Raw genomic sequence first — 15,524 nt, 5'->3', positions numbered from 1 at the left:
TCATTTAAATTGGCTACACATGTTGAATAAAGTAGTCCATCCGTTCTAAAATAAGTGTCTCAAGCTTAGGCTGATTGTAATGGGGAGTATCATATACTAGTATCATGCATATGATACTAGTGTGTGATACTACCTCCCTAATGCATAGTATTATATATTAGTATCATGTAGTACTCTATTTATTGCCATACATGACACAAAGTAGCATATAATTTATTATGATACGGTATCATGATATGATACTACATCCTCTCTTTCTTCATTTAATGCTATGCCACCTCATTAAAATTGCTTAGTTGGCATGCATGATACTACCTATGATACTACCATTACGACCAGCCTTAGTACAATTTTATACAAGAGCTAATACAAAGTTGAGACACTTATTTTGAGACGGAGAGAGTATGTTAGAAGGGCCTGCAATGCACCTTTTTTGGTAGACTAAGAAGTAGCGAATATATATATGTGTTTTCACCCCATTTAAATTAGCTAGATATGTTAAATAAAATATGTTAGGAGGGCATGTATTGTGCCCTTTTTCTACATACTAAGGAGCAGCGAAAAATATTTGTGCTTTGTGGGATTGGAACTCATGACCCCAAAGGCCCCACCCAGTTGACCTAGTATGTGCTTGTGCTAAAAAACATGTTCATTATTTAATTAAAAAATTCCACTATACTCTTTGCATAAGAATACATCAATTTATATACATTTATAAATTGTGTGAAAATCAGGAAGCCACTTCAAAAATCAAGGGACAGAGAGAGTGAATGAATTAAATGGATTTGGTCTAGTTAAATAAATAAAATTATTGGATTTGCATGAATGGTTGCGTGAATATAAGTTAAACATATTTGTAAGTAAGACCAGATTTCGGGATTGTTGTTATGAGGGGGAGACCCGAAAAATAATAAGTTAATCTTTTCGGAGTCCACGAATCACGGATATGCTATATGCTAGTAAAACTAATGGGGGTAGAAATCCTCCGTTGTATGTGCCGGTGTAGTCTTTTTTTTTATGACGTTCAACCACATGCATGCAGTTTCTAAAAATGGGGAGCATGTGTGTGGTGGTAGTGTCATTTGATATTTTCCCCACCTCGTCCTCTCCTCCCCGGCAATCCCGGCGAGTCGGATCCATCCGTTTCCCGCGTCCGGCGCCGCCGAACCCGCCGCTCCGCTCCTCGCCATGCATCCCCCCGCCACCTCGCGGGAGCCACTCTCTCCTCCCATCCACCGAATTGCCGCGGAGCGGATCGGAGACCCGCCCAGACCGGCTGGCTTTGGTCCGTGCGGAGATTTCTCCTCCTTTTCTGCCTCGCGTACCTCGTAATGCCCCACCATCGGCGACCTCGCCGCCGGCGACGGGACGCAGCTACCCGCCCAAGCCTCCTCGCATAAGCGACTCGGACTGGATCCTCCGTCTGCTGGTAAGGAACCCTTGCTTTGATTGGGCCGGTTGTTCCAGTCCGTCCCTGCTTGGTTGGTACCCTGTTGATTAATCTAACACATTAGTTGTTCGATCAGATTCTCCCTCTTCAACGCCCAAGATCGATCTCGGTTGGCGCTGCCCAAGGTGCGGCTGCGGTTTATTTTCGACAGTTTAGTGCACATTCCGTAGATTAAAGGGAGAACCTGTGCCTGGTGACATCTGCAAATGAAATGCGCAGCTGAACCATAAATTGTTCAGGCGAGCTCGTGTCCCCCTTTTACAGTTTTTGTGCGTGATAGAATGTTTCAGGAGTTCTGAAAAAATCACAGATGTCGTATAGATAGTCATGTAGACCTGCAAATTTTGATATCCGAATTCGTTGCTATTACCGGGAACATAGTCCTGCATTATCCATGTTTTTTTTTTGTTGGCGATACCAAGGCTGAATTTCATGTTGACATTTCCATGTTTACATATATTGTGTAAACAATCCTTTTTAAATAGTTTTGGAACAGTGCATTATAAGTTCATAACCACCTTCACACTCGCAATGGGGATGCGGGGAATACTTAGGCACCAAAATCACATTCATTCGCCTATATATATTCATTTTTTATCTGCCTGTTGTGATGCCGGTACCCCATTATGAGCTTATCTGTGCAGACACAAGTAATCAAAAGGTGAAAATAGAATGGTGACCTGTTGCAGTTTAGATGACACCAGATGATAACGTGAGACTCCACATACTGTGCTGTGTATCATTTGCCTTTTTTGGTTGGACACACATTTATTTATTGAAATAATCAGCAATGCTAATCTGCACTATATTTTACATGTCCGAAAGGCCCTTATTACTTTAAAGAAAGGCAGCAAGCTTATCAAGTATAGTCGGAAGGGAAAACCCAAGATTCGTGAGTTCAGACTTTCTAGTGTAAGTTTTTGTGTGTGTTTGTGTGGTACCAGTGTCCATGTTCTTATTACAGGATGAGAACACAAGTCCTTATTTTCTCATTACAGGACGAAACAGCATTAGTTTGGTACTCGCACAACAAGGAAAAGTGTCTCAGACTGTCTTCCGTGTCCAAAATCATACCTGGACAGAGAACTGTAAGTTGAATTACCATTGATCAGTTAACCGTTGGTGGTTACGTTGTTGGTTTACATTCACAGGATCAAATTTTATATCCAAGAATTTACTAAGATGAGTTTATGTAGTATTTCAGTTTAATTTTATTTGACATCCGGAATTGGGATCTTATGCATTTGCCCTTTCTTTGACAGGCTGTTTTTAGGAGGTTTCTACGCCCTGAGAAGGATTACCTGTCATTTTCACTGATATACAAGAACGGCCTGCGTTCCCTTGATCTGGTAAAAGATAAATTCTTTATACTCGTTTGAACTGATGTGAAATGCTTCATGTTTGATATGCTTCGTACGATGATCTATCGAAGACAATAATGACACGGAATTCTAGCTGATCAACAGGTTTGCAAGGATCAAGCAGAGGTTGAAGTGTGGTTTTCAACACTTGAGACACTGATTACTTCATGCCGTGTAAATTTTCCAACAGATTTCCAAAGTGATAGAATATCATTTTCTGATGTAAGTTGTTGGTCTTCTAAACAATCTATTTCATTATTTACAATCAATACAAATATTATAAGCATTCCTCTATAAAGTAATTGAGACATCATTCTGATATCCATCTATCAATTAGTTAAGTCCTTTTGCAACGGCTTGCTTCCTTTAGAAGCCATAATTTTTAGAAACTACTAGTGACTTGTGAGGTGCTTCAACTTCCCTAAGCTACCCAATAATGTTGCACGTAAACTATGTTACTTATCTTATTTGAGCATACAAGATTATAACTGTTAAACTAGAAGAGTTTATACTTGCGCACAGATGTGATTTACGACAGTCCTGTGCTAAGAAAACAATGCTTGGGAGCCATTTAATTCTTATTTGTTGTGTGGATTAGTTACCATCTGATTCCCTATCATGTATCCATCTTACCGCTCCTTGTACCAGGCGAAGATTGGAGAGTGGCTTACACTTGATCATAAATTTCAGAATGTTTTTGTTTAACACGCGTATCGCTTTTTCAGGAAGTGTCCCAATATCAAGATGCGTATGATACAAGACTAGAGATTGCCTCAAGTATTAACCGCAGTTATTACTCAGCTGGTTATGGCGCAGCCTATCCATTGAATTCTTCAAGAGCAGATGTTAGATCAGATCGTGCAAATATGCTAAGAGTAAGTACGGGAGACAGTAGTCGGATTAGCATATCCAGCAGCGTCCCTAGTTCTTCCAGTCAAGGTTCTGGACCAGATGATATAGAATCCCTTGGTGATGTTTATGTATGGGGTGAGGTGTGGACTGATGTGCTCCCCCCAGATGGATCCTCAAACTTTTTGTGCTCCAAAACAGATGTTTTGATTCCTAAACCTCTTGAGTCGGATGTTGTTTTGGACGTACAGCAGATATCATGTGGTTCGAGGCACATTGCTCTTACTACCAGACAAGGAGAAGTATTTACTTGGGGTGAAGAACTTGGTGGGCGGCTTGGTCATGGAACTGATGAAGATATTAGTCGCCCCAAACTTGTTGAGTCTTTAGCAGTGTCCAACGTGGAGTATATTGCATGCGGAGAGTTTCATACTTGTGCTGTAACTGCCTCTGGTGATTTGTACAATTGGGGTGATGGTTCTTACAATGCTGGATTGCTAGGACATGGCCTTGGGGCTAGCCACTGGCTTCCAAAGCGAGTGTCAGGACCTTTAGAAGGGCTTCAAGTGTTGTCTGTTGCATGTGGCTCGTGGCATTCAGCACTTGCCATGTCAAGTGGAAAAGTATTCACTTTTGGTGATGGGACATTTGGTGCTCTTGGGCATGGAAATCGTGATAGTGTTTCCTATCCAAAGGAAGTTGAATCTTTGAGTGGGTTCAGAACGATGAAAGTTGCATGTGGTGTTTGGCATTCCGCAGCAATTGTGGAGACCAATAGTCAGACAGGCATGAATGTGGTATCCAGGAAGCTATTCACCTGGGGTGATGGAGATAAGAATCGCTTGGGTCATGGAGACAAGGAGGCTCGGCTAGTTCCCACTGTTGTTCAAGCCCTTGTTGATAATAATTTCCATCAGGTAGCCTGTGGACATAGTATGACTGTTGCACTCGCCACATCTGGTCATGTCTTCACAATGGGTAGCTCTAGTAATGGTCAACTTGGGAATCCAAAAGCCGATGGTAAACTACCTTGCCAAGTACAAGACAAGTTGAACAGTGAGTTGGTTGAAGAGATCTCATGTGGCTCTAACCATGTTGCAGTCTTGACTTCACGGAGCGAAGTATATACCTGGGGTATGGGGGCCAATGGAAGGCTGGGACATGGTGGTATTGAAGATAAAAAGAAACCAACTATCGTGGACGCGTTAAAAGACCGTCACGTTAAAAGTATAGCATGTGGTTCAAATTTTACGACATGCATTTGCATACATAAGTGGGTTTCAGGCGCAGATCAGTCTGTCTGCTCAGGGTGTAGGCAACCATTTGGTTTCACAAGAAAGCGGCACAATTGTTACAATTGCGGGCTTGTGCATTGCCATGCATGTAGTTCAAGGAAGGTCCTAAAGGCTGCGTTGGCACCAACTCCTGGCAAGCCACATCGTGTATGTGATTCATGTTTCATGAAACTGAAAGCTGCAGATAGCGGCGGCACTAATAGTCCATATAATAACAAAAAGAGTGTCATGACTCGTCGATCTGTTGATATCAAAGATAAGTCAGAGAGGCCAGACATAAGGCCTTCAAGGCTAGCAACAGCAGCAACAGCAGAGCCAGTCAAGTATGCGGATGCAAAATCAGTTAGAAGTGAGATGAAACCTGACCCTGTGTCCAATGCGAGGGCACCCCAAGGTCCTGCTACAGCTTTGGCAGTCCCAACTAGTTTTGTAAAGCCTATGGGAATGGGAGGAATGGGAGGAATGGGGGGAATGGGCGGAATGGGTATGGGAATGGGAATGGGAATGGGAGTAAACATGGCGCCAATGGGAATGGGCATGCCCGTGGTGTCACAATCTCATAAGAAGCCAAGTCCATCTCCAGCAATGACGAGTGCTCTGTCTGTTAAAAGTGACACCAAAGATATCGATAACCTGAAGAAGACTAATGAGACGCTGAATCAAGACATCTCAAAGTTGCAAACTCAGGTATGATTTAGAAGTCTAGGTCTAGGTCTTTTTTTTTTCTTTTTTTACTGTATCTTCTTGGCTTTAGCACGGTTAGCTGATTTTGATAAAATCATATAATTTTGATAGGTTAATAAGCTAAAACAGAAATGTGAAGTCCAGGATGAGCAACTACAGAAAACAGAAAGAAGAGCTAAAAGCGCTGCCTCTCTAGCTGCAGAAGAATCTACCAGACGCAATTCCATGTTGGACTTTATTAGGTTTCTTGACACAGAGGTATAGTAGACTACTACTTCAAGCTACGTACGCAACTTGAACTTTATTGGAGCCCTCTTGTACCTATCATGCTGCCATATTTATTGTGCTTTCTTCTATGGTACACCACTTAAAGTGTTCACACCTCTATATAATTAATCCAATAAAAATACAATAAGAGGTGTGCTTCAGGGATAATCAAATGAAACGAGCAATGAGGTATTACTTTTGTATTTAGTGGCTCATATAGCAAGAGTTGTTCCATGTTTTGTCGATCTGTATTAGTGGATACTCATAACTTCACATCCTTTCAATATTCAGCTCAAAGGGATTGCAGACAAGGTGCCTGCTGAATTCTCTGACAGTATCAAAGACTTGCAAAGCCAATCAGAGAAGTATCTCACTGGACAGTGTAGTCATCCACCGGAGGCCATTTCTGGAAATGAACAGCCTCGCCTCCCCATTGGCGGGATGCATGAAATAACACACCATGGCAGGTCAGCTAGCATGGGTAACCTGGATGGCACTTCCTTGACAAGCGAATCTCCATGCCATCGAATCATGGAGAGCAATGGGAGGGCTCCAGGCGACTTTGCACCAAAGTATGGCACCCATGGTGAGGTGCAGCTGATCGAGCAGTTTGAGCCAGGAGTTCATGTCACACTTATTCAGCTGAGAGACGGCACCAAAGTATTCAAGCGTGTCCGGTTCAGGTACTCCATTCCCACCCCTTTTACTGCTTTATGTATACATCTCAACTTTTTTTTTTCTGAGAGTGAGGGGCATACATCTCAACAACTTGTTCGAGGCATCTGTACCACATAACAACCCAATAACAAAACTCTGAAGGTGGCAAGGTGCTAGTGCATATTTACTTACGGTTCTTTCTCTTGAAAACCTTTGTTAGCAAGAGGAGATTCGCCGAGCAGCAGGCCGAGGAGTGGTGGAGGGAGAACCAGGAGAGGGTGTTCAGGAAATACAACCACGCACCTACCTAGGCTCCTCGGCTCAGCATCTTCCACCTACGCGAGACGAATCGCGCCGTTGATGCTCGGGATTCCGTGTTCCCCACTGCCAGCTGACGTTTAGTCTGAAGATCCTGGCGACTGTTTGTTCTTTTGACGATCAATCTTGTGTTTTTTTTCTTCTTCGTTTTTTTGCTTCTTTTGGAGATCTGTTTCATTTCCATACCCTTGAGCCTATTTGCTGGGAACGTGTGTTCAGGTTGGGAACACTTGCTTGTGGCTTCCCAGCGAGGTAAAATAGTTTGTGTCGAACGGTGTAATCCTCGCGGACAAATATTATTCGAGAAAGTATGTATAAATGAATGTAAGGCAATAAGTCCGCACACGAGTTATGAAGCTGAAGGGCATTTTTCAGTAGTAGTAAACAAATTAGAAATTAATGTTGTGTTTGCTTCAAGCCCAAGCCAAATCAACCAGAATTTTTGGTTTTGGTCGTGTCACTGTTGGTAAGAAAATCAAACTAGAATTGGCTATGGAACATATGCGTATCAAAACATTGGCAACCATCCAAAAGTGTCAAAATTTTGCTTGTGCAAATTATGAAGCTGAACCTCATTCTTGGTAACAGTGTAATCGCGAAAATTCAGACTAGATCCATAAAGTTAATAAGGCCGCATGGCGTTCATCTCAACATTGAACAGCAGTACAATAAAGTAGGAAAACCATTAAATACCAAGACAAGGATACTCTCAGAAGAATCCTTTTCGACTTTCCACCTTTTCGTTAATTCGGAATCTGGGTTTTTGAACATGTCACGCGTGCTTCAGGAAACAAGCCCTCCCTTGGAATTCAAATTTCCATCACCATGAATCGGTCGAATTAAAAAGATGGGACAAAAAATCAAGCGTCACAAAACATAGCACAAGGTCACAATCGGTTCATCCAATGATATATATACTATACAAACTGACCATGCTACAAAAAAATCATCACACATTCAATCATATGATGCAAATTTGATCATGTACATGGAACAACGACAACTCCAACACATCATATACCGTGGTGATTTCAGGATCCTCAGCCTCAGCAGTCCGCAGCCCAATATACAAACAGATATACAGCACGCCTTCTTTTCCCATACACAAATTACATGCATTTACGCCCATGACATATACATAAATATGTACGAAGGGTCAGCTCTGCGCACGGAGAGCATGATCGTCCGATCGATTCCAGTATTTACGCACCAACAGCTCCGCCGATGAAGTGTCTCCCTCCCCCTCATCGTCGTTTAAGCTCCTCAAAAGCAGAATTTCTTCTTCTGCAATGTGTATATGCACGAAGGGCACGCATTAGTACAGAAGAGGTAGCAGAAGACCTTAAAGATGGTAGTACCATCTTCAGGTGTCTGGAAAAAATAACGGCGTGGGCTGACTGCGACATACGCGGAACTTGAGCATGTCTTGCTTGTCGATGAATGCGAGCAGCTCGTCCTGACGCATCAGCGCCTCGTAGAGGGCCTGTAGATGAAAACCAGAAGAAACAATTCATCATAACCTTGTTGATTTGTTACAGGAGTACATATCTCTTTAAACATAGCAAATTCAGACTAAATCCGTAAAGTTAATATGCTTTAAGCCAAAAAAAGACTACCTTCTTTGTAGAAATCAAGTCGGCTTCCAAGGCGTCCACGCGGCGGGCGGACGCATTGAGCAGCTCTTCCTTCTCGAATGGCATCTCGGATGGCTTTTTTTCAAGCGCCTGCACCTTCTCCTCCAGCTCACCTAGCCGTCTTACCAGAGTTGAAAGGATATCCTTCTCTGTGTAGGCCGGGGCAGGAGACGGAGGTCGGAACTCCTCCTTGTACTCTTGCTCTTGAGGGCAGTCCACGTAATAGTGGTCGTGATCATTGGATTGGTTCGAGAGCCTTTTGGCCATTCTGCTCGGGATACTTCGAAGCATGGCGAAAAGGGTCACGATGAAGACTGTCAGCCATGCGACAGCCAAGGTCCGAATTCCTTTGAATGTGGTCGGCAGATTTCTCAAGGATAATGAACCTGGGTAAACATGTTAAGAAAACAGGTTAATCAACAAACACACAATACACGCTTGCATATCAATCAAGCGGTAGGGTTATTTTCAGGGTTACACTCTAATAATAGCATGATTAGACTAAACTAATAAAATAGAAGTAGCTCAAAGGGTTATGGTGGTACATGTATTTGTGGATAAAAAATAACTCTATAGATAATTTATGTAACTATCTACTATGTAGTTAAAACTTAAAAGTATACCAGTGCATAGGAATGCACAGACTACCTCTTGGAGTCGATAACTATTTTTTTTCTGGAATACACTCATAACTATTTTGAAATAAAAGTAAGAAAAGGTCTAGTTATTTTGGACAACTTGACAAGGGCTTTCCATGAAAGTAAAAAGTAAAGCAACAACATAAAATACCAGAGGAAGAAGACACTGGACTAGCTCTGGGGCTGCTCCATCCGTCGTCCACAACCTTGTCAACAACAGGGATGCTGTCTTCAATGGTGGGGTGAGCAGCAGACGTGGATGCATGTGCTGCAAATTTTGACTGAAATAGTAAGAGGTTACCTGTTAGAAACATGTATTGCAGTAATAAAGGTGGCACTAAGTAGTAGCCATGGGGTATCTTCCATGGTTGTCTGGATAGCATATTTATACAAATTCTATATTACTCAACATTGGAGTATTTGGATGCAAGGGCCTTTGCAGTTCAAATGAATGTTAAAAGAATAATTCCATTTGCCTTTGTTAATAGAAGCATTTGATCAATTTCAGTTCAAATGAGTGTTAAAAGAATAATTCCATTTGCCTTTGCTAGTAGAAGCATTTGATCAGTTTCAGTTCAAATGAATGTTAAAAGAATAATTCCATTTGCCTTTGTTAGTAGAAGCATTTGATCAGTTTCAGCAAATGGAAGCTCTGTTAGATGGCCTTATCCTTGGGGATGAGCCTGATTCTTGGTAATTTCCAGTAAATGTCCAGCAATTCAGGATCAGGCTTAAAAGCTATTACTTGGAGATTCCATTTCAATTCTTGCCACCACCTGGCTTTGGAGAACTTGTAATCAGCTCAAGCACCCAATATTTTTCTGGCTACTTCTGAATGATAGACTGAACACACTCCTACAGAGGAAGAACTTCATTCAAGATTACACTTGTGTCATGTGTGATCACTATGTTGTGGAATCAAGGGATCACCTCTTCTTCCATTGCCCATTTGCTGAAATCTGTTGGAAGAACATATGCCCCAGTTGGACAGCCTTGTCAGCTGGGATTCAAGATCAAATTGGCAATATCAGGCATCTGCTGAATCTGCCCTTTGCTATGGAAATAATCATTCTAGTTGCTTGGGCCATTTGGAATACTATAGGAATGCTTACATTTTTAGGGCTGTTCCTCCAAGTTTTTATGCTTATAGAAAACACTTCGAGGAGGAATTGCAACGGCTGGTGCTCAGGGCCAAGAGGAAATCATATGGGTCACTTCCAGACTGGGTGCAGAACTTCAGATAAGCATCATTCTTGCTCTTGCTTCCTTCAGCTATATATGTTGTTATATCTGCTTACAGTTTTAGCTTCTAGGCTCTTAGATAGATGGTTAGTTTTTTTTCCTTACTTTTACTTCTTCACTGTAATTAGACTTTGCTTCTTTTGAGAAAATATATAAAAATATACCGTGGGAAGAAATTCCTATAAAACAGTTTCAGGTAAAAAAATTGTAAAAGAATAATCATACTTTGGTGATCATTTTTCAAAAAAAAAACTTTTCCTGTTTACATCATTCGCTATATTTAGTTGACAATGTTACTGATGCAGACTATGCTGAACTGCTGATAATGCCAGGTTTCTTGATTGTACGCTCAACATGTGATATATACTTGCCTCCTCATGTACAGGGGTCAAAGAAGGGTTCGTTATGAGGGTCTTTGGTGCAGTAGGAGATGTAACATCTTCCACTTCAGACCCAGACTCAGCAGATGCATCACTGCCCTTTCCCTGCTTTAATAGTAACATAGTAAGTATTCATTACAGATTGAACAGATGGTTCAACAACTCTTCATGTCCAACCAAGCTTATATAACTTACATTTGGGCGCTGTGGCCTAGCATAACCGATGATCTTGCCATCAGTGCCTGATATGGTCACGATTTGTCTGTCGTAGTTTGCCTCACCATTCAGGACCCTCTGGAAGAAATGAAGATGTGTCAGATTAGCAAACACAAGACGCCCAGCAAATAGCAGTGTGCATGAAATATCCTCTCTTTCTGGAGGAGGAGCTCACAACCTTTATTGTGGTGGGATCCTTCCAAGGACCTTTATCTGATCTCTGACAACCTCCATGTTCTTCACACTTGCATTTGCCACCAAAAAATTCTGGCAATTCACTGCATGAATGGAAACCAAAAAGGCATTAGTCTGGAAACCTACGAACATAGGCATGCACAGACAAGATTAAAGATTCTGACCTCTCATCGATTATTTCAAGTAGCTTATTTTGGTACTTGGTTCCAAGAACCTTCAAGTGAAAAGATTGAAATATAGTTAGTATCTGTGTACTAAATCGATTAACAATTATGCATCAAATCAATCCTACATAATAGAAATATTTACATGAATCTTTGAAGCAGTTTTCGGATCAAGAAAAGACTTTATTGTGCCCCATAACATCTTGAAGCCTTGGCCAGCATTAATTATGTACATCCGGCATAATGTCTGCAGCAGCATTCTGAACATGTTAGATACTGTACTGTTGGGCCATGAGAAGTATAATGATAAGCCCGCATGACAGGAAATAAATCTTTAAGAATGTAAATGATAGAACTGAAATTTGTGACCCAACATCCATCACAGGATCACCTACCTCTGGGTAGTTGTCACTGTCAATCTTCTGCAGTCGGGTGATTAGTTCCCTTGCACATTTCGAGAAGTTCTTCAGTCCCTTGAATTACAGAAAAGTAGTCAATTGCAAAGTCTTAAAAAATGTGATTTCAAGGTTGAGACTTGACAGCAATGTTTCGTAAAGAGCCATACCACGCCTTGCACATCCAGAATAGTTGTGCATGAGTCCAGGTGCCGTTTTGCAGCTATTGAGCAAGCTGGAAATCTCATCTGGAAACATTTCTCAAACTCCTTGACATGATATTTCACATATCGGTCTATAGTTGTTACTTGCAGGACCTTGTTGGCATCAACTTTTCCTATTAACTCCACATAGATAGGTCTTCCATCTTTATCCACCCCATGGTAAAACTGTGGATAATACTTCATAACTTCGTTTAACTCAGCGTAATCAAATTCCTGAGTAAAAAAAAAAGTGCCAACATCCTGAAGTTACTCTTAAGCAAGAAAAATGCTAAATCCATGTAATACTACATTTCTACAAGTTTCTGCTTTACCTCTATATTGTCGGTCCCAAATTCCTTTCTCCATGTAAGCATATCAGACCACATAAGCTTTGCCTTCTCAACATCAAACTTCCGTGCCTTCAGGAACCTACACATGATTGATATAAATAAACATCAGATAGTAAAACAATTATCTTTTTTTTCGAAAATTAAAACAACTATCAATGTCTGTAATAATGATAGCCTCTTGAGCACACATAGGCAATTGACATTGGTACACGGTTTCCTAAGGTGGGGCTATTGGGAAGAAATCTACACCATACAGTCAGATTAAGACCCTGAAATCAGCAGATTCTGTACCTCAGCATCATGTGGTAATCATCATGTTGTTGTGGCAACAAGTCCTCATCATGCAAGCATTGTCGAAATGCTTCAACGGCCTGTAGATCTTGAACATCTCTTATGTCCTCGATGGAAATCTGATTTTCATTCTTCTTTTTGCTTCTCCTCCTTAGGGAATGTCTGAATTTGTTCCCTGCGTTAATTGCCTTTTTCTTGAAGGAGGCTATTTTAGTCTTCTTCTCTCCTTCTGAGTTGTCTGCATCCGATCTGCTCTCTTTCTTTCCATCATTATGTGTAAATCCTTCAAAAGCTGCGCCCAGTAATAATATGTTAATATTCCATATTGTAGTCAAAGCAAAAGCAGATACAGTTACTCTAGTAACAAAAACAGATTAGTGGGCTAGCTAGATAATAGTGTTCTGCAAGGAACTACAGCAAGAACCCATGCCAAATACAGTTACCCGTATGCTGAAACAACACTTTGTGATTACAGGTGCTAGTATGAAGATTCAGCAAGGGTGACTTGCAAAAAGGGACAGTGTCGTCAATTTTGTTCAGCACCATACAGAGTGCAAGCAGCAAGAACCTTGCACTGATTATTAGTTTTTTTTAACACAGTAGCACTGATTATTAGTTGGATGGTTTAGAACTTTGTTGGTTTATACACGTGGCATAAAAAACGCAACATGTTAATTCTCTGCATTTTTCTATACTCTACAATTTAGTCTTGTGTAGCTATCTTTGACAATGATTACCTATTAACCTTCACGCACTAGATATAATAATAACACAATCTTTTTTAAAGGAAGGTAACCTTCACGCATTAGGTAAGATGTCATTCCCATTGTAAGAGCATAGGGGATATAATATCCATTAGTGATGCCAAGTAAGAACAACTGAAAACAGAGCAGACTTCTGCTCGAAGACTTTTCCTTTTTTCACACAGGAGTTGGGTATTTTTACATGTGGACTTTTACTGTTAAATGAAGAAGATGCTCCAGGTAGCCCCAAATCCCACAATCCATATAACTATTCCAGGAGCACAATAATCAAAATACGAGCCTATTTAATCCCAAACATTGAAAATTGAAAAAAGAAACTTAAGTTCATGCAGGAAAGAGCGAGAGAACCCAGAAACTTTGAGCCCTAGGAAATTGGTTCCTCCTCCAAGTTCTAAAGGAAGTAAACACCCTAACCAACAACAATTATCCATAAAAGGAAATAAATAAACACTTTTGTACTCACATGGCCTGGCTAATCGGTCGAGGGGCCCTGACATCCCCTCCGGCTCCGGACTCGATCTCCCCAGCGAGGCTCCAGGCCCGGAATCCGCTGAAAAATCCGCGCGGAAAAACTCAGCCAACAAGACGGCAGCAAAGCGCCTACCACGCTCGAACGCCGAATTTGGATAAGGGGGGAAAGGGTTCGATCGATAATGATTCTTATTACTTACAGGCGCGTGCGAGGCGAACAATCGGGGAATTTGGTTCCCGGCGGCGATTTTTTACCGCTAGAATTCGGATTTTGGGTGCGGATTTCGGGGCGGGAGGAGGAGGAGGAGAAGCTTCTCCTTCTCCCACCGTTTTAATGGGGCGGGCGACTCCGGCAGGGAGAAGAAGCCAGAGGGCAGCGGCACGGGGGTTTCCGTCACGGCGCGGGTAGACCCGGCCCATGGGCCGGGCCGGAAACGGTTGACCTGGGCGACGTGGACGTGTTCGGTACGTGGACCCGGCGCACTCGGGGTACCCACCACATAGGAATCTACTACTAGTTGTAGGATAGATCTGAGGGTGCCGTGGGGCCCGGGGCCGCTGATGCCTGCCGTTGATGCGCGCCGATCGGAGCAGTGGACGGTGGTGATGGGCTCCGGCCCATGGACCGAGTGCAGGAGGCCGCGCCCGTGACGTGACGCGTGGAAGGTGGTTTTGGCCGAGTCAGATTTGGTTGGTTGGGCAACTGCTCCCTCGTCCACTACTTTTTAATCCTGCTATAATTGTTCTACTAAAATTATAATTTATGGACTACTTTTATGCAAGTATACATTGATGATGATACAGCCTTCCTAGTTGATCAAACAAACAGATAAAACTACAAATATCTACTCCCTCCATCACAGTTTAGAAGACACAGTTAAATTTGCGTGCGTTTTCACAATAGACAAGGTTTAGGGCGCATTGCATTTATTTCTAGTAGCTAATTAGTACTACTTCTATATGCATGCGTAGTGTGAATGTTATTTTTTAGCCCATTCCACAACCAATAGATAACCACCTAGGTCGCAGAGAATTTTCAAACGCGCTTTCTAAACTGTGACAGAGGGAGTAGCAGTCTTGTTTATAACAAAACAAACGAAACAAAAATATGTAGGCAGGGTTTGATTAGGGTGGTTGCCCCCCCCCCCCCTCCCCACCCACACACACACATAAATTGAGACAAAAGATGTGTGTTGCCTATGCGCACGACATTTTTCAACCGATTGTTGCGCGATACCGCAAATCAGACCATCCGGGCATACGACTAGGTGCAACACGGCCCGTGGATTAACTATCGTGCGTGAAGCGTGTCATTTGTAAAGTACTCCCTCCGTCCAAAAATACTTGTCATTGAAATGGATGTATCTAGATGTATTTTAGTTCTAGATACATTCATTTTCATCCGTTTCGATGACAAGTATTTTCGGACGGAGGGAGTAGTTTCACAAAAGATTTACTTCATCATCCATTAAAAAGAAGAAATTTGTCAAGTACAATTAACAAAAGAATCGAACGAAAGCCGGCACAATATGTTACTTTATGTTAAGCTGGTGGTCCATCCTCTCCTCGAGCCCAACGAGTGATGCTAACGTTAGCCAGCCGCTAGGTAGACACTTGGGTGCTGGTTGTTCATAGGTGGTTTCACCGTGGTAATTTATGGCTGTCCAACGTCCCTAAACGGAAACACAGTCTGGAACATT

The 15,524-nt window shown here is 42.0% G+C and overlaps 2 protein-coding genes and 1 long non-coding RNA gene across 5 annotated transcripts; 1 reads left to right on the top strand and 2 right to left on the bottom strand.

Moving 5' to 3' along the window:
- Window positions 1-1,063: 1,063 nt before the first annotated feature.
- On the top strand, window positions 1,064-7,281 carry LOC123065658 (PH, RCC1 and FYVE domains-containing protein 1). 2 transcript variants are annotated; one of them, XM_044488900.1, is made up of 11 exons: window positions 1,064-1,429; window positions 1,527-1,575; window positions 2,095-2,162; window positions 2,276-2,362; window positions 2,449-2,538; window positions 2,713-2,799; window positions 2,917-3,033; window positions 3,537-5,642; window positions 5,751-5,897; window positions 6,198-6,589; window positions 6,784-7,281. In XM_044488900.1, the coding sequence occupies exons 3-11, from the start codon at window positions 2,145-2,147 to the stop codon at window positions 6,872-6,874; spliced, it is 3,135 nt and encodes a 1,044-aa protein (XP_044344835.1). In that variant the 5' UTR covers window positions 1,064-1,429; window positions 1,527-1,575; window positions 2,095-2,144; the 3' UTR covers window positions 6,875-7,281. The 2 variants fall into 2 exon arrangements, with proteins under 2 accessions (XP_044344835.1, XP_044344841.1); XM_044488906.1 differs by having other exon boundaries at window positions 1,527-1,689.
- Window positions 7,282-7,778: 497 nt separating this feature from the next.
- On the bottom strand, window positions 7,779-14,299 carry LOC123065674 (phosphatidylinositol/phosphatidylcholine transfer protein SFH8). 2 transcript variants are annotated; one of them, XM_044488914.1, is made up of 15 exons: window positions 14,025-14,299; window positions 13,817-13,903; window positions 12,590-12,881; window positions 12,281-12,377; window positions 11,916-12,182; window positions 11,746-11,823; window positions 11,496-11,597; window positions 11,351-11,400; window positions 11,170-11,269; window positions 10,971-11,069; window positions 10,767-10,883; window positions 9,305-9,434; window positions 8,498-8,901; window positions 8,290-8,364; window positions 7,779-8,165 (listed from the first exon to the last, which is right to left on the bottom strand). In XM_044488914.1, exons 1-15 carry the CDS (start codon window positions 14,242-14,244, stop codon window positions 8,145-8,147), a joined length of 2,139 nt encoding a protein of 712 aa, XP_044344849.1. In that variant the 5' UTR covers window positions 14,245-14,299; the 3' UTR covers window positions 7,779-8,144. The 2 variants fall into 2 exon arrangements, with proteins under 2 accessions (XP_044344849.1, XP_044344857.1); XM_044488922.1 differs by having other exon boundaries at window positions 10,767-10,880.
- LOC123065691 (uncharacterized) lies at window positions 9,441-10,759 on the bottom strand. The gene is made up of 3 exons (XR_006431113.1): window positions 10,266-10,759; window positions 10,084-10,153; window positions 9,441-10,008 (listed from the first exon to the last, which is right to left on the bottom strand). It is a non-coding gene; the product is annotated as an uncharacterized lncRNA (long non-coding RNA).
- Window positions 14,300-15,524: the final 1,225 nt, after the last annotated feature.

The sequence above is a fragment of the Triticum aestivum genome, chromosome 1A (assembly GCF_018294505.1).
Source record: "Triticum aestivum cultivar Chinese Spring chromosome 1A, IWGSC CS RefSeq v2.1, whole genome shotgun sequence".
In the NCBI taxonomy this organism is placed as follows: Eukaryota; Viridiplantae; Streptophyta; class Magnoliopsida; order Poales; family Poaceae; genus Triticum; species Triticum aestivum.
Note: the sequence above shows the minus strand (reverse complement) of the source record. Positions and strands in the feature narration are given on the sequence as shown.

What these genes read in the sequence shown, in the direction of transcription:
- LOC123065658 (XM_044488900.1), top strand. An exon ending in GTGAGTTCAGACTTTCTAGT is followed by an intron (nt 2,363 to 2,448) that starts GTAAGTTTTTGT and finishes TTCTCATTACAG; the next exon opens with GACGAAACAGCATTAGTTTG. An exon ending in TTAGGTTTCTTGACACAGAG is followed by an intron (nt 5,898 to 6,197) that starts GTATAGTAGACT and finishes TTCAATATTCAG; the next exon opens with CTCAAAGGGATTGCAGACAA.
- LOC123065674 (XM_044488914.1), bottom strand. Translation starts at nt 14,244, where the DNA reads ATGGGCCGGGTCTACCCGCGCCGTGACGGAAACCCCCGTGCCGCTGCC. An exon ending in GATTACCACATGATGCTGAG is followed by an intron (nt 12,378 to 12,589) that starts GTACAGAATCTG and finishes AATCATGTGTAG; the next exon opens with GTTCCTGAAGGCACGGAAGT. An exon ending in AGGATCCCACCACAATAAAG is followed by an intron (nt 11,070 to 11,169) that starts GTTGTGAGCTCC and finishes CATTTCTTCCAG; the next exon opens with AGGGTCCTGAATGGTGAGGC.